Genomic DNA, 26457 nt, shown 5'->3' with positions numbered 1-26457 from the left:
ATGGATGGAGGGGAATATAGTGAGTCAAATGCTAAAGTTTTTAATGAACCGAGGCTAAGTAACGGATATGTGAGAGTAGTCTGACTGATCACTAAATAATTAAACTCTAGTATGATTCTAATTCAAATATACAGTTCTCTTTATTGATTGCCATGAATACTTGATAAAAATAAATTGGATAAGAAAAAGGAAAGCATGAATAATTGAGATTCTGTTGCAAGTTGCTATTTCCTCTGGCAGCTTCGTCAATGACTTCCATCTCATATATTCCTTTTTAAGGGTGCTAAAAATTAATATGTTAACTGATTTTATTTTTAGCCTTCTTATTTTTTCTGCTTACCAAATAGCACAGGTGGTTATGAGAAGAAAAATGGATAGTTTTGTAGCAAAGAAGAGAAACCAAAGTGGTAAACATGACTATACACCGAGTGGCTTATACTTATAAATATATTTATAATGTATACACATAAAGGTGAATGAATTACTCTTGCAATGCTTTTTGCATTGTGGAAATAAGAAAATGTAGACCAAGGGAGCATAAGTGTAAGCAAAGGAATGGATAATGATATGATAGCTTTCATCTACTGCGTACCTGTTGGGTGCCAGTCACACATTAAGCGCTTTAAGTGCATCATCTTATATAACCCTTGTGATAGCCCAGGGGGGCTAGTGTTATAATGTTCTCTTGACAATTGACAGAACAGGTTTTGGGAGAATAACTTGCCTGGATCACACAGGTAACCAGCAGAGTGAGAAATCAAACCCAAGTTTCCGAATCCCAAGTGCATACTCTTCCCCAGAACAATATTCAACAGAGTCAACATTTTCAAATAAAATCTTCATTGGTTGGATCATTTTTCTTACAAAAGCACATTGGAGTGTTTGACTTGCCTAGTAATCAAAGTAAAATTTTTTCCATGCATTTCCATGCAGAAAATATTCAAGGTGATATAGAGACTCTGAGAGCAGTATCTGACTAGTAAAAGTTCCCTCAGCCTCCATGTTCTTTGATTTCATTTCTCCACTAGCCCACATTGATTGAAGGATATGTAAAAAATTGGTGCACTTCAAAATTTAAGAAATAATGTCTAGGATGGAAAGAAATACAGGAAAATTTCCTAGAGCATAATTTACTATATATGTATGAATTTAGCCTAAAATATTTGTATTTTTTGTGTTTTAGTAAAACATAATACATTGATGGATATATTGAAAAATTTATACTATCAAGATTTTTTTTTCTGGACAAAATCCCACTTAATTCTGTTTTTCAAGATGCCCAGTCTCAGTGCTAAAGATGACCTTTAAAATTTCTACTTGTAGAAATTAGTAAACAACATAGCCCCTCATGGCTTCCCTGATGGCTCAGTCAGTAAAGAATCCTCCAGAAATGCAGGAAACTTCCTGTAATACAGTAGACCTGGGTTTAGTCCCTGAGTTGAAAAGATCCCCTGGAGAAGAAAATGGCAGCACACTCCAATATTCTTGCCAGGGATATCCCATGGACGGAGGAGCCTGGTGTGCTACCGTCCATGGGGTTGCAAAGAGTCGGACACAACTGAGCAACTAAACCACCACCGCCATAGGCCCTCATGGCTACTCTGGGGTGTTCTTTGTTACATAGACCACAGTACCAGGGCAATTATTTAAAATAAACCAATAGGAATTGAATCAGTTCTTGGCTGAAACGGTTGAAGTAATTCAACGGCAAACCTAGCCCAAGATCAGAAATCAGATTTCTAAAACAAGTTGTAAAAGAAGTTTCTAACGCTACATCAATGACAGTGAAAAGGGGACTGATTTGGTCCCTTCATTTGTTACTATAAAAAATTAAAGATGATATAAGTGAAGTTATAATATTATATAAGAGGGTGAACATGGATTTGGGATCGTTAGTGGGTGCTTCTTTCATGTAATTTATTGCTTGCACCCTAAATATTGAACAGTCTTTTGTGCAGTGCCCACAATAAGAGATGCAATCTGCCTTTATTAAGGAGACTACAGTTTTGTGAGGAAGGCAGAGGATCCACCCAGTATTGAGCACATAATAAGCTCTCAATGAATATCTGTTGGATGGATATTTTGACTAGGGATGGGGATGAATTGTACAAGTGTGTGGATGGTAGTGATGGCAGTGCCATGAGAGAGCAGGACAGAACATGAAGAGGCCTTGGACCCCTGGTCCAGGTTTAGAAGATAAGGTTCTTTAAAGGCGTGCCTTTAATACACATCTTGAAGGAATTATATAGAGAAGAAGGGTTAGGATAAAGGAGTAAGAAAACTTATAGAAAATAACATGTCTAAAACAGGATGGTGAGAAAGAGTGTGATGAACATAAATAACTAGATTTTAAGTATATGTGACCTTGTGTTGGAAGAGGAGAACAAAAATTAGAAAGGGTGACTTCAGAAAAACCATACAAGCTCACTGAGAAGTTTTCTGTTCACATTTAGACCCTGGATCTCAAACACAGCACTGTTTTCTTCTCTATATAATCTCACTGGTATTTTTTCTCTTCACAACCCTTCTTCTCTATATAATTCCTTCAAGATGGGTATTAAAGGCACACCTATAAGAAACCTTATCTTCACTCTGCATGGCTCCAGTTTCATCCATCTCATTAGAACTGATTCAAATGAATTCTTTTTAATGGCTGAGTAATATTCCATGGTGTATATGTACCACAGCTTCCTTATCCATTCATCTGCTGATGGGCATCTAGGTTGCTTCCATGTCCTGGCTATTATAAACAGTGCTGCGATGAACATTGGGGTGCACGTGTCTCTTTCAGATCTGGTTTCCTCAGTGTGTATGCCCAGAAGTGGGATTGCTGGGTCATATGGCGGTTCTATTTCCAGTTTTTTAAGAAATCTCCACACTGTTTTCCATAGTGGCTGTACTAGTTTGCATTTCCACCAACAGTGTAAGAGGGTTCCCTTTTCTCCACACCCTCTCCAGCATTTATTGCTTGTAGACTTTTGGGTAGCAGCCATCCTGACTGGCGTGTAATGGTACCTCATTGTGGTTTTGATTTGCATTTCTCTGATAATGAGTGATGTTGAGCATCTTTTCGTGTGTTTGTTAGCCATCTGTATGTCTTCTTTGGAGAAATGTCTGTTTAGTTCTTTGGCCCATGTTTTGATTGGGTCATTTATTTTTCTGGAGTTGAGCTTCAGGAGTTGCTTGTATATTTTTGAGATTAATCCTTTGTCTGTTTCTTCATTTGCTATTATTTTCTCCCAATCTGAGGGCTGTCTTTTCACCTTACTTATAGTTTCCTTTGTAGTGCAAAAGCTTTTAAGTTTCATTAGGTCCCATTTGTTTATTTTTGCTTTTATTTCCAATATTCTGGGAGGTGGGTCACAGAGGATCTTGCTGTGATTTATGTCGGAGAGTGTTTTGCCTATGTTCTCCTAAAAAAAAAATAAATAAATAAAAATGCACCTAAATCACACACACAAAAAAGAAACCTTATCTTCTAAACCTGGAGCAGGCGTCCAAGGCCTCTTCATGTTCTGCCCTGCTCTCTCATGGCAGTACCATCACTACCACCACTTTATTGTTCATAAAACAATAAAGAAAATAACAGCTAATATTTGTATAATTCTTACTATTTACTGAATGTTTCTTGTGTATTGATTTGTTTAATCCTCACATATCCCTCTGAGGTGGGAATTAAAATTAGCCCATTTTAAAAATCAGCTGAGTGAGGTACAGGGAGATAAAGTAACTTACCTGAGATCATCTGTCTAATAAGTGTCAGTGCTGAGGTTGGAATCCAATGATCTGGCTCCCAAACCCACATTTCTAGTATATTATAATTTAGTGCATGTGTATATATTTACTTATTTATAGTGTTTATAATTTAGTATACTGCCTCTTTGTGAAATGCCAAATTTAGTATAACTTGTTATAATTAGGTTGAATTATCTAAGTTTGGTGGGGGCTGCTTTCCTGGTGGCTCAGTGGTAAAGAACCTGCCTGCCAATGCAGGAGACACGGGTTCGATCCTGGACTGGGGAGATCCCTGAAGAAAGAAATGGCAACCCACGCCAATATTCTTGCCTGGGAAATCCCATGGACAGAGGGGCCTGCGGACTACACAGTCTGTGGGGTCCAACCTAGTGACTAAGCAACAACAATCCAAGTTGGGCAATTATTTTTATGATGATATAGTTCTAATTCACTTGACTTCCAATATACTTTCCCAAGTTGGAAAAAGAGATATGGAAACAGCTGGCACACTAGGAATTATATATAACTCAAGAGTATATTCATGAGAATATGTTACACAAGTGACATTCTCCTAAAACATTGGGAGGCTGTTGTAGGAGATAAGGAGCCATTAAGTGAGGAATATGACAACACTGGGAAAGTTAGAAAAAAATAAACATTCCTTTATTCACAGAGTATATGATATCAGAATTTTAAAGTAGTATATAAATAGCAGGACTTGATGATATTAATGTGAAATTTGTAACTTGTATATATATATATATGTGTCATCTGGTAATCTCTTACCCATTGAATTTCCATAATCCATTGTCTAGATATTACTTAAGGGATTTTCATTATCCTATCTATTACTCTGCATTGGTGTCTGCTGAGAATACACATGGGGTGAATCATCATCATTATTATCATAATATTTAATTACCATCTGCATTGTTCTTTGTACTTGACAAGTATTTGTTTAAGTTTCATAATAACTTTATGAGAAATGTATTATTATTATTCCCATTTTAGTTAGCCTGCTCAGGATCAGGGCTTGCCTGGTGACTCAGTGGTAAAGAATCCACCTGCCAATGGAGGAGGCACAGGTTCAGCCCCAGGGTTGGGAAGATCCCCTGGAAGAGGAAATGGCCACCCACTCCCATACTCTTGACTGGGAAATCCCATGGACAGAGGAGCCTGGTGGGCTCCAGTCCATGGAGCCTCAGAAAATTTGGACTCGAATAAAAACAACAGGAACAACTGCTCAGAGTCACTAAGACTAAGAAAATATTTTCATCAGTTGTGGCACAGGGGTTTCCACTCATGTTTCTAATGAATAGCTAAGAGATAGAAGAGCTCCTGTTTTATGCCCCAATTCCCTATTTATAGGGATTTGATTTATATCTAAAATTATTCTTGATTTATATCTAAAGTTATTTCCCATGTGAACTAATAAGAATAATTTAAATGCATATAGATTTTTGAGACTTCTAAATATGTTCATCTTTGTTGTTAAGTCCCTATGTGACAACTGAAGAAAAGAGATATATATAAGTTGTGAAAATTAATGCAGAAGCAAAGTGAGTATGAATGAGCAGCCCTTGTCTCTCGTAACAATGCTCTTTCCTCCATGCTGTGCCAATCTCTTGTGCCCTTAACAGTGTTTGTAGATGCCAGGTATCTCTTCTGAGATTTCACACTGCATTCAAATTTTAAGAAGATTCCAGAGAACATAAAATGAGTTGAAATTTTCCAGGCAAGAGTACTGGAGTGGATAGCCATTTCCTTCTTCAGGGAATCTCCCTGACCTAGGGATCAAACCCAGATCTCCTTCATTGCAGGTGGATTCTTTACCATCTGAGCCACCAAGGAAGCCAAACAAATTGTGGAAAATTTTTAAACACATGGGAATACCAGACCACCTTACCTGTCTCCTGAGAAACTTGTATGCAGGTCAAGAAGCAACAGTTAGAACCAGACATGGAACAATGGACTCCTTCAAAATTGGGAAAGGATTACGTCAAGGCTGTGTACCGTCACCCTGTTTATTTAACTTATTGCAGAGTACATCATGAGAAAAGCCAGGCTGGATGAATTACAAGCTGTAATCAAGATTACCAGGAGAAATATCAACAACCTCGGATATTCAAATAATACCACTCTAATGGCAGAAAGTTTTACTACCTTAGGGGTGGCTCAGATAGTAAAGAATCTGCCGGCAGTGTGGGAGACCGGAGTTTGATTCCTGGGTCAGGAAGATCCCCTAGAGAAGGGAATGGCAACCCTCTCCAGTATTCTTGACTGGAGAATCCCATGAACAGAGGAGCCTGGTGGGCTACAGTTCATGGGGTCACAAAGATCGGACACCACTGAGTAACTAACAATGCAGAAAGCAAAGAGGAACGAAAGCACTTCTTGATGAAAGTGAAAGAAGATAGTGAGAAAGCTGGCTTAAAACTCCATTCAAAAAGCTAAGATCATGGCATCTGGTTCCATTACTTCATGGAAAATAGAAGGGGAAAAAGTGAAAACAGTGTCAGATTTTATTTCTTGGGCTCCAAAGTCACCGCAGTGACTGCAGCCATGAAATTAAAAGACGTTTGCTCCTTGGAAGGAAAGCTATGACAAACTTCAGTCAGTCAGTCAGTTCAGTCGCTCAGTTGTGTCTGACTCTTTGTGACCCCATGAACTGCAGCACGCCAGGCCTCCCTGTCCATCACCAACACCCGGAATCCACCCAAACCCATGTCCATCGAGTCGGTTATGCCATCCAACCATCTCATCCTCTGTCGTCCCCTTCTTCTCTTGCCCTCAATCTTTCACAGCATCAGGATCTTTTCAAATGAGTCAGCTCTTCACATCAAGTGACCAAAGTATTGGAGTTTCAGCTTCAACATCAGTCCTTCCAATGAACTATTAAGTCGTAAAAAGTAGCATTGGTTTTTCACCAGTCATGTTCATCTTCACTTGCAGTAGCTATAACCAAATTGCTCTCTGCATCAGTTCAGTTCAGTTCAATTGCTCAGTCGTGTCCGACTCTTTGCGACCCCATGAATGCAGCACACCAGGCCTCCCTGTCCATCACAAACTCCCGGAGTTGACTCAAACTCATGTCCATCGAGTTGGTGATGCCATCCAGCCATCTCATCCTCTGTTGTCCCCTTCTCCTCCTGCTCCCAATCCCTCCCAGCATCAGGGTCTTTTCCAATGAGTCAGCTCTTTGCATGAGGTGGCCAAAGTACTGGAGTTTCAGCTTCAGCGTCAGTCCTTCCAAAGAACACCCAGGACTGATCTCCATTAGGGTGGACTGGTTGGATCTCCTTGCAGTCCAAGGGACTCTCAAGAGTCTTCTCCAACACCACAGTTCAAAAGCATCAATTTTTCAGCACTCAGCTTTCTTCACAGTCCAACTCTCACATCCATACATGACCACTGGAAAAACCACAGCCTTAACTAGACAGACCTTTGTTGGCAAAGTAATGTCTCTGCTTTTTAATATGCTATCTAGGTTGGTCATAATTTTCCTTCCATGGAGTAAGTGTCTTTTAATTTCCTGGCTGCAGCCACCATCTGCAGTGATTTTGGAGCCCAGAAAAATAAAGTCTGACATTGTTTCCACTGTTTCCCCATCTATTTCCCATGAAGTGATGGCACCAGATGCCATGATCTTAGTTTTCTGAATAGACAGCATTATTAAAAACCAGAGACATCACATTGATGACAGAAGTCCATAGAGTCAAAGCTATGGTTTTCCCAGTAGTCGTGTACAGATGTGAGAGCTGGACAATAAAAAAGGATGAGTGCCAAGCAATTGATGCCTTCAAACATTAGTGCTGGAGAAGACTCGCAAGAATCCCTTGGACAGCAAGGAGATCAAATCAGTCAATACTAAAGGAAATAAACCCTGAATAATCATTGGAAGGACTGATGCTGAAGCTGAATCTCCAATACTTTGGCCACCTGATGTGAGGAACTGACTCATTGGAAAAGACCCTGATGCTGGGAAATATTGAAGGCAGGAGGAGAAGAGGGCAACAGAGGATGAGATAGTTGGATAGTGTCATCAACTCAAGGGACTTGAGCCTGAGAAAACTCCAGGAGATAGTAAAGTAAATGGAAGCCTGGTATGCTGTAGTCTATGAGGTTACAAAGAGTCAAACACGACTGAGTGCCTGAACAATCAGAGAACAGAGGCTATTAGATTTCTCTCCTTGAAATGGGAGGAAAGTGCCCTAAATGCTGCTGTGTGATTCTGATTTTATTTATTTGCAAGTTACTGTTTTATGTCATCATTTTGTTAGATAAGTTAAAAGCTTTAGACTTTTGTGATTTTTAGTTTTCTTTTAAAACTCCAAAAGTAGAATAAGACAGTGGTCCCCAACCTTTTTGTCACCAGGGACCAATTTCTTGGAAGACATTTTTTCCATGGACTGTGGGTTGGTGGGGCGAATGGATTTTGGATGATTCAAACACATTACATTTATTGTGCACTTTATTTCTATTACTATTATATCAGTTCCACCTCAGACCCTTAGATGTTAGATCCCAGAGGTTGGGGATCCCTGGAATAAGAAATTCATTATAAGATGGAACTATATAGAGTTGAAATGTATAAGTATTAATAGTACATATATTTTTGGAGAGTACAATATGGAAAAGAAATAGCAAGTAGGGGACAGTTTCTCAAATAGTATAGAAATTAAACCTGGTATAGGGCAAGAAGAAATTCAGGAAATGGAACATGCAGAGACAAGATAGGCACAGAGGAAACAGATTAATGTTTAGGTGAATTTGTCAAGATAGCAAAGTATAAGGCAAGAAGATAAAGGGGGTGGGATAGGAGCAATATCTAAAGACGGCTAGAGAAAAGGAAGTTCTATATAGATATTGAGGCTATAGATGGAACAAGAAAACATTGGGTGTCAAGATCGTTTTCTATTCTGAAAACCTGTGATTATTGTTGAAGTTAAGATTCTCTTAACAAAGAATGGAGGGGAAAATGAAGGGGAAAATCAGTTTGAGGGAGAGCTGTGGTTTCAGATCTTTGGGGACTGGTAAGACTAAATATTTCCAGTGTTATTAATATATATTAATTGTTAACTAAATTTGTTGCCTCCAGTCAATTGTGTTACTGTCTCTACACTAAAAGGAGATTTGATCTTGGGATGGGATGTTTTTATAATATTTATATGCAATTAGTTTATAAATCTGAAACATCAATGTACATACACTACCATGCATAAAATAGATAGCTGGTGAGAAGCTGAATATAACACAGGAATCCCAGCCTGCTACTCTGTGATGACCTAGAGGGATTGAATGAGGGGAGGAGGGAGGCTCAAAGGCGAAGGGGTATATGTATAATCATGGCTGATTTGCATTGTTGTATGGCAGAAACCAACACAACACTGTAAAGCAATTTTCCTCCAATTAAAAAATGATATTGCATGTTTTTCGAATACCTAAATTAGAGGAAAATAGCAAAAACAAAAGGAGAGAGAGAGAAATCCTGTGATTATGTAAAAGTTAATGAGGGAAAGTAAAAGTGAGCAGAAGCTATTAAGAGAGAAAGATTAAAGCTTCCAAGAGAAATGGGAGTTTAGAAAAGATGACTTTTCTTGCATCCTGCTGCCCCATCACTATCACACTATCACAGTGAATTGGTGGATCTTCTGTGATTTGAGCAGAGGTGGGACTTATTGATCACTGCCTCACCCACCAAGAGGGTCCAAACAGTAGCCCATGTTGATAAATTCTTGGGCAGAGGTAGCAAAAGCAGCGTCTTAGAAGTCATACTGCTATTATTATTATTTTATTTGGCCACATTGCACAGCATGTGGAATCTTAGTTACCAGACCAGGGATTGAACCCACACCCCCTGCATTGGAAGCATGGAACGACCGGACCACCAGGGAAGCCAAGAAGAAACATTGAATGGGGCTATCGATCCAGATGGCCTTCAAGTCCAAATAAAGTAAAACTCTAGGGAATCTGCCTGGGATGTTCCCCTGCCACATTTTGAGTTACTGATCATAGTTTATATTGTACAATAGCTGTTTTATATTGTACAATAGCTGTTATGCTTCGAGGAATTTACACTCTTCTCTATTAACTGTCATTCTCTGTAGCTGGTAGTAGCTATCTAGCCTATCAACTTTTATTTATTTAACTGTTATATACATTGCCTAACTTGGATGCTCATCATTTACTTTCTAACGTGTGTAATGAGGCAGGTCTTCTTGAATGTACGTCTGAGCTTCTTTTCATGTCAGAGATACTATGCTATCAAGAATGACCTTGTATGGATTGTAATCTTCATATCTCTTACTATGCACAATATATTTTTATCTACTAACTTTTTCTTAGAGAAAAATAAGCCCAGTAGGCTATCTCACTGGAAAGTTATTAATATTGTTTTCTAAACATTTACAGGTAGTGCTGGGACACCAGTCACTTTTAATGAAAACGGAGATGCTCCTGGTCGTTATGACATCTTCCAGTACCAAATAACCAACAAAAGTACAGAATACAAAATCATTGGGCACTGGACCAATCAGCTTCATCTAAAAGCAAGTATCAGTATGAGCTTGCATTTATGTCTATGGTTCTCAAGGAGTGATCCTTTACTTTTAAGTGTATTACATCAATATACTATTCATTAGAATTGATTTTCTCATAAGCAGACTTTTAGAAAATGTATGATTTGATCCTTCCTCAACCTTAAAATGCGATGGAAAGTCTTAAGTGTCTCTGGAGAAATCTGGTATCTGTAGGGATTTAATGAAGATCTCATTTCCTTTTAAGTGACTATATAAACACTTTGGACATTTTACAGTTTTCTGAAAGATTCACTTGTTCAACTGTTTATACAGTGTGTGCGTATGTATGTGTATGTGTGAGTGTTGGGGAGGAGGGGTGACAGTGTGCCATGAATGACCAAGTTGGTGCTTAAAAATAAGTGCATTTCATCTTTGCCATATCATAAGATCTATGGCTACATCTGATGGATGGAAATGAATCATGGAAATGAATCATATAAATTCTCATTTATATTACCTCTTTGAATCACAACACCAGAGAAAGTTAATGTACCCAAAAGAGATTTTAACAACCCATAGGGCTGCCTGCCATCGCCATCTCCTGGAGAGTCATCAAAGTCCAGAGATTTTGTTGCTCCTATAACTAGCCATGTGAGGACAACTTGGGGACCGGATGGAAGCAAGTCCCAGGGTGGGTCCCACCCTGAGAGGTCCCACCTGGGTCCCAGGTGGGATGGTACCAAAGGCAATTGGCATCTGCCTGCCCAGCGCTGTGCTGTCACCAACACCCTGGGCTCTGTCTTCTCCTGCTGGGACCAGGTGGGGATGGCATGTGGATGGAGGCAGTAGGAGAAACTCTAGCAGATGTGTATGGTGGGCAGGCAGCCCTCCAGAGGGACTATCCTAGGGAACGGGGTCTTTGAGGACCCTGGAGAGTGATGTCTGGTACCAGCACCCACTAATCAGAAGGGGCTCTGGAGCAGGAAGCTAATCCTGAACTTGATGGATGGGGAGGCCCAGAAAGTCCCAAGGCATAGGGCTGATGGCTGCATGATGGGGGTGTAGAGGTGTTGGAGAAGCGTCTACTTACCACTAGGTAAGGAGTTATTTCAGATTTAAGAGCCTGGGTTGCCATATCCATGCACACTGACTCCTTCCAGCACAGAGAAATAAGGAGTGTGCCTGGGAGTCTCAGCTAAGGGTCAGATTTCCTTCATACATGAACATCGATGTCCGTAGTACATTCTCGTATCCGTCTGTAACATTGGGCTGTTTACAGGGACTGAGTGGCTGAGGAATCACTACCACAGCAGTGTTTCCTCTGTAGGCAGTAAGGAGCCTTTAAAATGTGTCAAAGAAACTAGAAGCATATGATTCTTTGGTTCTTCTGTCCTAGTATTTCACTCTTTTCGTCTAATAAGGGCCTTTATTCTTCTTGATTCTCAAAGCTACCGTAACACTGTGAGAGTTGAGCTCCTATCTTAAATGAATAATTAAGCTCCTTTCCAGGCTGCAGCTTATCCTAGCTGGAAGGTAGTGATGTATGCCATCCATGCGGGTGGGGAGAGAGATCATTCTGGTCTGTGGGCGTGTTACACGTGTGTGCTTTCTTATGTCTGAACCCATTCAGAGGACATCAATTTAGTGTGGTGTTTTTAATACGTTTTTCACTTCTTAATGTCTAAATATAGCCCCTGAAATGCTATGTTTATACTGCAACAGTTACCACAATTCTCAGCAAAGCAGATCATAAGAAATAACAAAACTAGGATATTTATGATTGATTGTCTAGGTATGCCTTCCTGATAATTATCACAGTTCTGCATTCAATAATGCACAAAGACAACTTATTTTGCAACTATTGTTATAGTATGTAAGACCACATATCTACAGCTTACTGCCTCTAGGAACCTGATGAAACTTTCATCCTCCTGCAACCCAAATTAACATTTACCGAAACAAAACTTTGATAACTCTACAGGTTATTGATACCAACCTGAGCATCTATAGTTTCTTGGCAAAAGTCCTTTTGACAGTGGACCTCTGTGAAATCATATAATTGAACACAACAAAGAAAATTTGCTAAGGGTTAAAATGGGGAAGCTTCTTTTTATCTGACTTTTATAAATGCCAACCTGCTTACTATAGTCTTATGGTTACGGATTTGAATAACAAAGTTTAATGGTTGGAAAATCCATGCATATATATATAATACCAAGATACCTAAAATAACTGTACACAAGTAGACATGAACACACACATCTCTCACCATATATATGCTTATTATAAAACTTTATGTTGACTCTCAAGCTGCTCTTTTATGTACATTTATGATGCATGGAAAATTTTATGTTTATTATTGTGTTGTTGCTCATAAAATATATCAAAACAATTTGTGAGAATTATTTCTCATGCATGATTATGATTGTTTATGGCTAAATAGCCATGCCAGCTTTACTGAAACAGAGAGAATCAACTCTCAGAAGAAAATAGAGTCAATTAGATTGTAAAGAGAGGTTGTAAGTCCAGGGTTGGATTCTGAATTTTATCAGAACAAACAAAATGATTATTTCTCTTTGGAAACTGGATTACTCATCTGTTTGAAGGTGCAGTAGGAGTTGCTTGGAAAGTGACAGGTTTACTCAAGCTCTGCTTAGATCTCAGGCAGTGTGTGCGCGCTTAGTTGCTCAGTTGTGTCCAACTCTTGGTGACCCTGTGGACTGTAGCCTGCCAGTCTCCACTGTCCGTGGGGGGAAAAAAAAGAGAAAACTGGAGTGGGTTGCCATTTCCTCCTCCTGGGGGTCCTCCCGACCCATGGATTGAACCCACGTCTTCTATGTCTCTTGCATTGCAGGCGGATTCTTTACCCACTGAGCCATCACGGAAGCCTCTGATCTCAGGGAGGACATTAAACAAATGCTTTGCCTCAGCTTTGTCATTTATAAAGCGGAAGCATTGATAGCACTTACCTTAGATGGTTGTATTAAGAATTAAGTGAAATCATACAATAAAGCAGTTAGTCCAGAGCTTGGCATGTATGATGCCCATTAATGTTACCTATTACTAATCCAATGTCTCACAGTACTGTGTGGTCAGGGGAAGATCTGAGGATGAGTGTGGTGAGTAGAAAAGTGAAGGTCCTGTTGGAAGAGTCACTTGTTTGCTTTAACAAGTTCAGAATCTGTTCACTTAAAATGGGAACCATTTTGGCTAATGAGAAGCTGCTGTGTGGCGCGGGGAGCTCAGCTTAGTGCTCTGTGTTGACCTGGATGGGTGGGGTGGTGGAGATGGAGGGAGGCTCAAGAAGGAGGATATATATATGTTTACTCACAGCTGATTCACACTCTTGTACGGCAGAAATCAGCACAACATTGTAAAGTAAGTATCCTTCAATTAAAAATAAGTAAATAAATGGAGAACGTTTGTCCCTATAGCCTATTGCCTGCCTTTAATATTGACCTTAATACTTAGCAAATATCTCTGCATTACAAAGTAAACTTTATTTAATGTAAATACGTAGTTTCTTTTTCTATGGTAGGGTGTGGCTGGATATTGTCACCTAGGCAGTCATTTTGAATGGATTGGATACATTCGTTCTGTGCACATGCTCCATGCTAAAAGTTGGAATTAGAGTGAAAATGTGGACCTTGCTCTCAGGGCTCCCACAGACTGGAAGGATAGAAAGACCCTCAAATCAACAATTCTAGTGCAGTGAGGCAGGAACACAGATGAGCGTATGTCTGTGGTTTTTCACTTAGAGCCAAACACAAGCTTCTAACCTGGCCTGACTGCTGACGGGGGTTCTGACGAGGGCAGGGGAGAGCACTCTTCAAGCTCTCCCTCTCTCCTTGTTCTCTTAAATCAGATCTGCAGTAGATTTCATACTTTCAATGATAAGCATTGGATTGAATTTGACTTATTTTAAAAGCAACTCAGCCATAGGATAAGTTTGTACATACAGGGTGTATGATTAAGCATATATGAGTCCAATAAATTTGTCCTGAATATATCTTAGTGAAGTAAAAGAAATTTTAAATCAAGTAGTTTATTCTTTTCTCCCCCCTGGAAAATTATGAAGCATTTCATTTCCTCGAAAGCATTGTCTATATTGTTCCAAGTATTTTTTTTTTCTTTTTTTTTATGGAACTAGCATATGTTCTTATCTTAGCAATTACAATCAATTAGTAGAATTGTTCATTATGTTTTCGGTTTTTTATTCCATAATCTCAGTCTACCCATGAAGGGCATATTGTCTACCTGAGAGTGAATTTGAACAATTAGGCTTCTCCGTTTGGTGAGACTGAACCTCTCAAGAGGCAGGTGGTCCTTATTAGTGATTACAAAACATCGTAACCTAGAGGTTCAGAGAAAATAGTGGAGCCTGAACTGTAAAAAGAACAGCCATATGCTGCTTCGAGTCCACAGGGAGAAGGTGTATGGAGTTTATTGGATGGGCCTAAAATAACTGAGGACTTTGTAGTTCCAACCAGAGCTACTCTTTCTAGATTACTGTAAGAACTTGAGACATATTTTTTGCTTGTTTTGTTGTTTTATTTTATTCACTTTAGTTCAAATAAATAGTTTGAAAATTAATACAAATATTAGAAGACAATGACTTCATAAGGGTGTTCCCACCACAGTTGTTAGCAGCGTGGTGTCAGTCGGAAATGGTGATTTGAAGGAGAAGGGCTTCATTTAATTTTGTGTGAGTCACTCCATAGAAGAAAGTAACTCTTAAACAGGTATTGAATTCTGACCCTCATTTTTGTCATCTGTTAAGTGAGGATAATAGACAGGTCTGTTTTGGAGATTAAATGCATTGGCATATAGGGGTCAAGAACAAGATCTCAAAGTCAGAAAGAAGATTTTTGTGTTTTAACCTTCCATTACTGAGCCTTGCACATGCTATTTTAGCTCTTTTAGTCTCGGATTCTTCGTCTACATGAAACAATCATAACTACTTCATAGAGTTGTTGAGATAAGTGAAGGACGTTGCATAAACAAAGATCCTAGAATACTGCCTGCTGCATATTCAGTGTTAAAAGAATATGATATAATAACTTTGTTTTATTTTTCCAGGACAACCAGCCTATTGCAAGAGACTCTTAATGGGTATTGCTATCTGAAATTACATATGTGAAAAGTCTTTTCTGCCTTTATCTTGATGTTCTGAGTAAGGAGTAATTGTAAAAAGAGGTGCATGCATTATGATAACTTGTGTGTGCCTGTATAACAAATCCCAGATGTCTATTTTGTATGGAAAAAAAAAAGTGGGTTCCATGAGTCAATGCATTGAGGACAGCAAGAAACTTTAGTAAACTTTCTGGTAGAATTTAGCCCAAATAAATCCGTCTTTCCTGAGATGGTTAGATAGCATAAATGACTCAATGGACATGAATCTGAGCAGACTCTGGGAGATAGTGGAGGACAGAGGATCCTGGTATACTGCAGTACATGGGGTCAGAAAGAAGTGGTCAAGACTTAGTGACTGAACAACAACAAAATTCCTATGTACTTCCAGTGTAGTATTTATAACATGATCTTTTGAGTATATATCTTTTCCTGTCAATGGCCAGTCAAATACTTGCTATACTAAGGGGTTCCTCAGCTTGCTTGGAATATCGAAAGAGAGAATTTCTGAGTCCCTTCATTTGTTCCATGGTTATATTGCTTTGGATAGACATCAAAAGTTTTTAACCAACATCATTAGATTCCCTAATGTCATAGATGAACAGCTTTTCTATAATGAAGAATATTGAAATTACCTTGAATTAGAGGATAGAGTGAATGGAGTGGAAACAATGTTCAAGGGGACACTTGACCCTTTATTTGCTGTGACTCTTAGAAATCATGCATTTTCTGTTTGCCTCTGTTTCCCCATTGCTAAGTTGCCTGCATTTGAAAATGATTTCATATGATTGTAAGTGCATATAAAAGATCACTCACCCTATGAGACAAGCATTATAAACAGCTCTTCCCATCCTACAAAGTATGAATGTGAAGTCAATTCTCTGAGACCCTAGACTATGTTCTAATAGAACTTTAAATGCCACTATAGTTCTTGCCTTTATATTCTATTCAGACAAGACTTTTTCTTGGCTTCCTTTCCTTGTAACAAGATGATTGTCAAAACCTGTTGACATATATATGACATAATATATACATATATTATGTTGACATAAATGTACAGAATGATATTTTCATTCACCAGACACAAATGTGTTCTTTTCAAAATTAGTCATTTTGGTTTCAGTAATTATTTTTTTGTTTATGAGAAAATAAGCATTTAGTAAATTCATGTTTTTGACACATGAAGCAAAGTCAAGGTATTTGAAGTTTCACTGCGTTCTTACTTGCACAGAGTAGGGGTTCAGTAAGTATTAATATTTGTTAATTTTTGCCATGAACACTATGCTGATATTTTCTAAATACTGGTTTACTATGGAACACTGTTCCAAGATTATTGATTGTCACATAGACTTGTGCACAGATTATTCAGTGACTGCTCCCTGCCAGGCTGAACGTTAAGCCATTGAGGAGCACGAAGTTCAATAAGCTCCCAGGTAGCAAATGATTTGCAATCAATTAAAGGCAACTGTGCACTTCAATAATTATAATAAAAGTGTAATTAGAAGGTACAGATTAAGGAGCAAACTATAAATTAAAATATGTAATGATTCTCTCCAACTACAGTGACTGGATAAAATTTGTTGAATTCAAATTGGATCTTCGATTACTTTGGTGGCCAGAAATGGTAGGAAGAATTCATAGGCTGTGGAAAAAGCATCCATATATACTTTTATCCACCCACCCTTCCTTCCATTTATTTATCTATCCATTCATTTCAGAATAAAGTGCCTCCAATGTTCCATTGCTTTACAATTATTTAGTGGTGTTACAGATTCAGGCCCCAACATCATTGCTGAGTTAGGGGTTTGCATCTGTAGGCCTATCCCGCCTACACAATGTCAGTTGTAAGTGCATTGATGGAGATAAGGAGTGTTGACTAGGTTTTCATAGGGAGTGGAAAGGGTCACAGTTTCTTTAGGGAACTGAGTGTGATCCTGAGCTGCTGGGACAGAGGACTATCTGAGGAGAGCATAGTGTGGGGAGTGGAGAAAGCTGACTTTTCTTTGCAGCTAAATTTTACAGGGTTTCAAAAACTATTAGAACATGAGCTGATGTTTTTTAGGCTATAGTGAGCTTTACCATGAAGATATTCTCAGCTTTAAACTTCAGGGAAACATTTTGGGCAGCAAAGGGTAGATTGGCTAGAGAAGAGGTTGTTCCATTATTTAGTAGAAGCCATAAATGAGAGTTAGTTACTTTCTTTCTTATTTTACTTAATTGTTTGGCAGGTTTTTTTCTGCCCTATCTGTCTATCTCCTTGGTTTGAGTTTTGTTCCACAAAGTATTTAAAAGGATTTACTAAGATATAGCTATCATAGTAGAAAACAAGTAAATTAGGAAGAAAGGATTAAAAATGAAAGTGAAAGTCGCTCAGCCCTGTCTAACTCTTTGCAACCCCATGGAATATATAGTCCATGGAATTCTCTAGGCCAGATACTGGAGTGGGTAGCCTTTCCCTTCTCCAGGGGATCTTCCCAAACCAGGGATCAAACCCAGGTCTCCCGCATTGCAGGTGGATTCTTTACCAGATGAATTCAGGACAGGATTAAGGAGGATTCAGAAAGGATTAAGGGAGTTGATAAATTTTAGATAGCAGTTGAGTTTGACTTCCTCATCAATAGTTATAGCCAATAGATGTATCAAGGCTGTTCAGTAGAGTAAGAAATAATCATGCTGCTATCTTAAGAACACATGGAATTATGCCACATAAAATGATTTAATCTGGTTAAGAACTGAGAAGCTGGATTCAGTTATCTGGATCTAGCTGGGCACAGATTCCTGTGGTAATCTGATAGTATCCAAGAAATTTAATAATTCATCAGGGAAAATGCAAGCAGGGCACTAAAAAAATCTAGCATTATTCATGAAAAATAGGAACAGTAATAAGTGCATAGTTATTTTGATAAATAATGAAAATGACACAGAAAGGGAAAAGAAAGCTAAAAAACTTCATAGAAGTTAAATTGGAAAAGGCAATGCAACTAAAGAAGGACATAACATAAAATATTAATAGAAAGTGCCTCTTTATACCAATACCAAAGAAGGGCAAAGGAAGATGGTGACTCTAGACTCTTATGGGGATAATAAAGTAATAAAAATGATAATAAATGATATTTTAATCTTTATTTTAACCTTGGGAAGAGTAAAATAAGTGTAATTTTAACATGGTGAGTAGAATCAGTAAGGTTACAATAAGGTTATAAACATAAAATGATAATGTAGAATAGAGGAATAACTGATAAAAAAAAGTTATTTTCTTATGGTAGATTTACTAAAATGTATGTGAACCTTGTATCCTACGGTACTTTTATTTTTTTTTTTTTTCCTACGGTACTTTTAAAAAGCTCAGTGGACACATCAGTGTTATGTTAAATCTGCAATGTACAAGAGAATTACCAGAACTGAAGAGTATTATTATATAAGAATAAAATACATAGCCCCCAGCTGTAGTTAGAGGTCAGTAGTTGATAAGAGCGTTAAACTAAAATGAAAAAAAGTTAATATGTCTGTTGACTGAATCAAATGTTTAACATGACATCTTTCCTCAAAGCTTCTACTGTCTAAGGAAGGAAAACAGAGCCAGAAACTAGACTCCTCCCAAAGTCCCTATTATATTTTATTGAAGTCATGACCTTATCTCCAAGTGAAGTCGCAGAAATGTGCAACTGTCCATAAACTCAGGGGTTGAGATGTAAAATAATGTTCTTTCTTAAATCCATAAATAAATGACAGAGGGATGTAAGGAGGACATAGAAACATACTAAATCTTAGTAGTCTTTGATTGATTGTATTTGTTATAAAATCATTTTTAATAAAACATTACTTTGAGATAACTGCCAACTCACGTGCAGTTATAGGAAATAATAAAGAGCGCATGTTTCCTTTGCTCAATTTTACACTGAATGATAACATTGTGAAATACTATGGTGTGATAGCATAAGCAGGTTCTTTTTTTTTTTAAGCAGGTTCTTGATGTTTATTCAGTTTGCCAATGCTGATCACAGCTCCTGTTTTACTTATATGTGTGTGGGAGGGAGGTATTTCTATGCATTTTTGTGACCTGTGTAGGCCCAAGTATCTACAACTCTGGTCAAGATATAGGACATTTCTGTCAACACTAGGATCCCAAGTTACCATTTAATAGCCACACCCACATCCCTCCCATCCCTCCAGTCTGGCAACAACTAATATATTCTCTATTTTTATGAATTTGTCATTTCAAGAACTCTGTGTGAATGAAATCATACTCTATGTAACCTGTTGGTTGTGACTTTTATTCACTCAGTATAGTTCCCTCAAAATTTATCCATGTTGCTGTGTTTCTGTTAGGTATTAAGTCGGATTCTATGGTGTAGATATACTAAACTCTGTTTAGTTATTCCCTCTTTTGAAGAACTCATGCAAAATAATTATGCAGCAACCTGCTATGAGTACTTGTTGAATTCTATGTTGAGGGAAACAGCAGGCAAGAGTGATGTCTCATCTCAGAACTGAACTAAATCATTGTTATATGACAGTTTTAGAAATTACATTTAACCCTTTAATATAGAATATTTTAGAAAATAAGGAAACTTTCTTGCTGCAGCATGCACCTCAGATCCTTCACAACTGACATAGTGATACCTTGGCTGCATTAAGCTTGCTACAGATGTAGCAAACATACCTAAGAGAAAAAGTTCTTACTTGAAAGTGATGCCACCTGGGCTTGCATCCTCTTAACCTTAGAGTCTGTGCAAACACATCTATGTTCTTTCTCCTTGTGCTCTACCTTCCCATGCCTTTTATCAATATTGCACCAAAGTTATTGTCATGCAACCAGAACCCAACCCTCATTGAGTTTCTAAGACTTCCTCAAAGTCATTCCTATCCTGTATTTCTTAAGTCATTCTGACACTCCACACAACTTTGCTGTTCTGTTATCATTTGGCTGCCCTTGTAGCTGTTGCATCTGTTGGTACCTGTCTTTTTCTACATTCAGACCGTATTTTTAAGATTCCAAAAATCAGACATGACTTCCAGATTAAGCCAGTATAAGACCTTTTAGACTACTGATCTTAACCTCTTTGATTATTCTTTTAAAGGGGACCTGCAAGGACAGTAGTTGGCATATGCTCTATAAATCTCCTAGCAGGAACCCACTTTAAGCTTGGCAACTGTGAATTAGATTCTCAATTATCCCATCCTTAAACTAGTTTATCAAAGAGTCAGCCAGTTTTTATAAACGGTCTCTGTAAGATATTTGACGGGGGTGTGATTTCATGTTGTTCAAGGCACACGCAGCAGGTTGCTGGAGGACAGACCCGAGGAGGCTCTGCGTGATGTGGAAGGCGGCGTTGGAAACTGGGAACCTTGATTTCAGCCTCTGCTCTCACTCATCCTCTCATGATGTTGTGCTTTGTCACTTAATATTTGGACTTTCAAGTTCCATGTTTAGAAAATTAGGAATTTAATGAAGTTATTCACTAAAATTTCTTCCAGATCCATTATTTTCGAATTGGATACTCCAGGTAATGAGATTTATATTATGATGTGTTTTCCTGTTTTGATTACTTATTTTTTAGATTTAAAAGTTTAAAGCCTTCATTATTTATCTACACAGAAATGATCATATAGTGTAAACTTCACTAGACAGAGATCTTCCTTCTGTGATTTTTTTTTTCAATCTAGTGTATTTATTCTAAAGGAGCATGGCTGCTCATCCCCTATGAAAAATAAACCAAAATTAGAGAAGTTAATAAGGTATTTTGCTACCTTGGTTTTAATAGAAATGTAAAAATTGTTAGAAATGGATATGACAGTAGTTTTCTTCGGCTCTCCCAGCTGCATGTTTTTATCATGTTTTAAAAAAAACTGGACTCTGCTATAGGGAAGTTAAGTTGATTCTGTTAGTTAGAGTGAATTCAAGCAGGGCTAAGTCGAAATGACTAAAGTGATTGGAAAATTGCTAGTTTATCTCTAAAAGGAGGGCTAAGTCCTGTGTTTGTGAAGAATGAGGGGACACCATGGTAGAGAAAAACAGGCTATATTTGAGCAATAAATGTGAGCTTGGCTTATTTTTGCTCCTATAAAAAGGGAAAAATAAGATGATTTCGGAATTCCTACTATATCATTAAAAGTTTGGTTGCATTCAGTCTGCGACATTGAGGCAGTCAGGCCGCAGCATTTATTCTCTTTATCTCATGTACTGTCAGCAGTTTTATGGTCAGAGAGGGGCTTCCCAGGTGGCATAGTGCTTTAGGTAAAGAACCTGCCTGCCATTGCAGGAGACAGAGGGGACACAAGTTCAATCCCTGGGTCGGGAAGATCCTCTGGAGTAGGAAATGGCAACCCACTGCAGTATTCTTGGAAATTCCATGGACAGAGGAGCCTGGTGGGCTACACTCCATGCAGTCACAAAGAGTCTCACATGACTAAGCACGCATGCACACACACACACACACACACACACACACACACAGGTGTTGGAATTTAGACACCATGACCTCATCTTGAGTCTGCCTTCATCACAGGCATGAGCTTACCCACTTCCTGAGTCTCTTTGGAGTTCTTACCACCCTTATCAGATTTTTGCATATTTTTATGTTGAACTTTTCTCCTGAGATGAAGTTTCGCACCTGTTACAGGCTAGCTGAGCAATTACTGGGCATGGCATGAAAAACAGAACGTTTTCATATCTTTTAAGAATTGTTAAAAAATAATGGGCTTTAGAAAGTTCATATCATTTTACTACCCTTACGACACAGCTTCCCACAGGACAATTTGGTTCATTTTTCTGAGAGTTTTTGATGACTCTGGACATTAGGAAATAGTAGTCTCTTTAAAAAAAAAAAGGCTGAAATAATTTCCGAAATGATAACTGTGGCTCTTGTTCGAGTCAGCATTTTTTCCGAACACCTTCCTCAGAGCACTGGTTATGTAGGATTTTAGATAGCTAGTGTATATGCGCACAAGGCTCTCCGGTCTAATAAGTCTAATGAATATCAGGACAGCTGTTTTGGTTTTGCTTTGTTTTGTTTCCCTGAAAGAATTTGGACACCCTTTAATATTCTAACGTACATCACGGCTGGCCGAGAAGTGGGCACTGAATGTAATGTTTAATAAATTAATTTAACCATGAATCCCTTTTTATTTGAAGAACATTTTATGAAACTAATATTCCTTGAAACTCACTCAGAGAAATGGTGACTTAAGTTGAATTTTCCACCTAAGTTACATTTATTAACTCATTTAATCTTTGTCATAACCCTGTGTGGTAGTTACACTTAGAATGGCCATTTTATAGAAGAGGAAACCAAGAATAACGATACGTTGCTTATTTAAGATCACTGGACTAGTGGAAACACGGATAAAATTCACAGGCATGTATTCATCCCACTCCAGTGTGCCTGCTTTTAAGAATATTAAAGAAGCAGAATCAAGAAGAGATTGGTGAATAATTGGGTGTGAGAAATCAGGAAAGGTGGCTCTCGTGATGACTCTTGAATAGATGAGAAGGCAGGGGTAAGTGTCTTTAGAAAAACAATTGCTCGAGGAGAAAGCTTCAAAGTAGAAGTCACATTTTAGGTAGATGGTTCTGGAATGTTCTGTACAGGGGACATGACGAGCGGGCATGCTGAGGGTAAGGAAGAGACAGCACAGATGCAGAGAGTGGAAGTCCCAGAATTTTCATGAAGAACAGAGGGAATAGGAAGGGGAATCACAGAAGAGCTAATCAAAAACTGAATTTCGGAATTTGGATCTCAGCTTTGAGTGTGGAGATCATTCTATAGCTACCATCAGTACCTGTAAACAAGTGACTGGACAACAATTCAGCATTAGGGAGATTAACTGCTGTCGGTCTAAAAAAAGATGACTTTCAGAGACAATCAGAATTTAACAGTGCTATTTGGCCATTTAAATTACTAGTGAATAGGTATGCCTTTAACTTACAGCTTGTGGTTAGTTGCTCAGTCTTGTCTGACTCCTTGAGACCCCATGGACTGTAGCCCTCCAAGCTCCTCTGTCCATGGGGATTCTCCAGCCAAGAAAACTGGAGTGGGTTGCCATGCCCTCCTCCAAGGGATCTTCCCAACCCAGGGATTGAAACCGGGTCTCTTGCATTGCAGGTAGATTCTTTACTATCTGAGCCACCAACTTACAGATTAGTTACACACACACACAAAATTCTTTATCCTAAATAAAACTTAATTCTTCCAATGGGACAAGCAAGTTTTCTTTTTATGAAACACCTCAGACTATTCTGTAGTATCTTCTTAGATTTAACTGATCTCATTTTAAGGAATTTAGGGAATTTTGATATAGAGATAACAATTTAAAATTTATTTAGTACCCATTTCCCTCACACTGGCTAATAATAGATCACAAAGTAGATATTGTTCAAATTAATCTTTTGTAACTCTGTTGGATCATCGAAAAAGCAAGAGAGTTCCAGAAAAACTTCTTTTTGCTTCATTGACTACACCAAGGCCTTTGACTATGTGGATCATAACAAACTGTGGGAAATTCTGCAAGAGATGGGAATACCAGACCACCTTACCTGCGTTCTGAGAAATCTGTATGAACAGTTAGAACCAGATGTGGAACAAAAGACTGGTTCCAAATCTGGAAAGGAGTACATCAAGGCTGTATATTGTCACCCTGCTTATTTAACTTATATGCAGAGTACATCATCCGAAATGCTGGGCTGCATGAAGCCCAAGCTGGAATCAAAATTGTTGAGAGAAATACCAATAACATCAGATATGCAGATAACACCATGCTTATGGCAGAAAGCGAAGAACTAAAGAGCCTCTTGATGAAAGTGAAAGAGGAGAGTGAAAAAGTTGGCTTAAAACTCAACATTCAGAAAACTAAGATCATGGCATCTGGTCCCATCACCTCATGGGAAGAAGATGGGGAAACAGTGGAAACGGTGATAGACTTTATTTTTTGGGCTCCAAAATCCCTGCAAATGGTGACTGCAACCATGAAATTAAAAGATGCTTACTCCTTGGAAGGAAAGTTATGACCAACCTAGACAGCATATTAAAAAGCAGATACATTACTTTGCCAGCAAAGGTCCATCTAGTCAAAGCTATGGTTTTTCCAGTAGTCATGTATGGATGTGAGAGTTGGAATATAAAGAAAACTGAGAACCGAAGAATTGATGCTTTTGAACTGTGGTGTTGGAGAAGACTCTTGAGAGTCCCTTGGACAGCAAGGAGATCCAACGAGTCCATCGTAAGGGAAGTCAGTCCTGAATATTCATTGGAAGGACTGATGCTGAAGCTGAAACTCCAATATTTTGGCCACCTGATGCGAAGAGCTGATTCATTTGAAAAGACCCTGATGCTGGAAAAGAGTGAAGGCAGGAGGAGAAGGGGACGACAGAGTATGAGATGGTTGGATGGCATCACCAACTCAATGGACATGAGTTTGAGTAAACTCTGAGAGTTGGTGATGGACAGGGAAGCCTGGTGTGCTGCAGTCCATGGGGTCGCAAAGAGTCAGACAAGACTGAGTGGCTGAACTGAACTGAACTGCAACATTGGTGCACCCCAGAAGACAGACAAGAAAATTTATTTTCCTAGAATGCAAACTTTTTTACCCTTTCCGTACAAACTCTATAAAACTAGTTGGCCAATGGTGGCACCTTCTACCAGTACTTGAGGTAAGTCTTGTTATAACCCACTGCCTGCCATACGCTTATTAAAATGTCACTACTCCAGAAGGGAGGCCGACTCTAGTCAGCACACTTACAGCTCTGAAATCCTTTCTCAATGAGAAATTGAAGATTCTTGTTACATACTGGCTCCTATTTTACAAAATCTTCTTAAAGATTAAAAGAGTTTTGTATATGAAAACATTTTTTAAGTTTCAAAGTGCTGTGGAATTGTTAGCTATTATTTGTGAGAAGCATAATTGTTTTGTATAGAGAATAGCAGTCACACAAAATCACATTTAAAAACAAACAAAAATTCAACTTTGTCATTTCCTTATTTGGGAGAAGTTTTGACGTATATTGAGGTAAGTATAAAATTAGCAGAATTGGATTTGCATACATTTCCACAGAACTGAACTTCTAGTATTTAGTTTCTTCTGATTCTTGAATATTTCCTTGGTGTCTGTATGTGAGTGAAGTGAAATAACCTTTCTTAAATAATAACATTTCATACCTACTTCACATAAGAATGCCTGTGAAAAATTCTGATATTATAATTGCTGTACAGAGAAGAGTCTTAGTAAATGTGGGTTGAATCTGCAAAATTCTTTCACAGCTTTGTCTTGACCATTTCTCCCTTGGGAAAGTCAAGATTGGAAGAGACAATGTGTGTTTTCTTTTATTGTTGTTGTTTTTAATTTTAATAATTATCCTGTGTGTGTGTGTGTGTGTGTGTGTGTGTGTGTGTGTGTGTGTGTGTTAGTTGCTCAGTCCTGTCCAACTTTGTGATTCCATGGACTGTAGCTTGCCAGGCTCCTCTGTCCATGTAATTCCCCAGGCAAGAATACTGGAGTGGGTAGCCTTTCCCTTCTCCAGGGCATCTTCCCAACCTCGGGAAAGAACCTAGGTCCCTGCATTGCAGGCGGGCAGATTCTTCTCTGTCTGAGCCACCAGGGAAGCCCTATAGTGGATATATACAATAAAACACCAGTAAAGTTAGAAAACTAAAGTCCCAAATTTAAAATGGTTATTTTCCATGAAAGAGTCTTTTTTTGCAGCTTTTTAGTAGAGTTTATTTATTGGCATAAAAAAGCTAGCTGCTTTTGGTAGCTAGCGCCCTCACCATTCAAGAGTACACCTCTAGAGCATAGCAGCCATCTGCTGCTGCTCCCTAGTGGCTACCCCAAAACTGGCCAGATTCTCTGAACCTTGAGCGGAAGAAGGGAGAGGAGCAGCTGTTCTTAAGTTCTGTGTCTGCCTCTGCCCTCCTCACCACCTGGCACATATACTGCTTGACTCATGGAGCGGCACATACACTTAAGCCAAGTTGCATTTCTCCCCACACCAGTGGCTCATTCGTCATACTAACCTCCCATCTCTTCTCTACCATCACTTACCCTTCTCCCTTCTCCTATTCCCATTGTTTCTACAGGA

General features: G+C 38.6%; 1 protein-coding gene across 1 annotated transcript in view; it reads left to right on the top strand.

Moving 5' to 3' along the window:
• The window catches only part of GRM8 (glutamate metabotropic receptor 8), an 819273-nt gene that overhangs the window by 624366 nt on the left and 168450 nt on the right, over positions 1–26457 (top strand). Inside the window, exon 7 of the mRNA XM_061166403.1 lies at positions 10147–10283. Within this exon, the coding sequence (XP_061022386.1) occupies positions 10147–10283 (137 nt within the window). The remainder of the gene's footprint in view (positions 1–10146; positions 10284–26457) is intronic.

Source organism: Dama dama, chromosome 18, assembly GCF_033118175.1.
Source record: "Dama dama isolate Ldn47 chromosome 18, ASM3311817v1, whole genome shotgun sequence".
Lineage (NCBI taxonomy): Eukaryota > Metazoa > Chordata > Mammalia > Artiodactyla > Cervidae > Dama > Dama dama.
The sequence above is the reverse complement of the archived record's forward strand: the minus strand, read 5'-3'. Positions and strand labels throughout refer to the sequence as shown.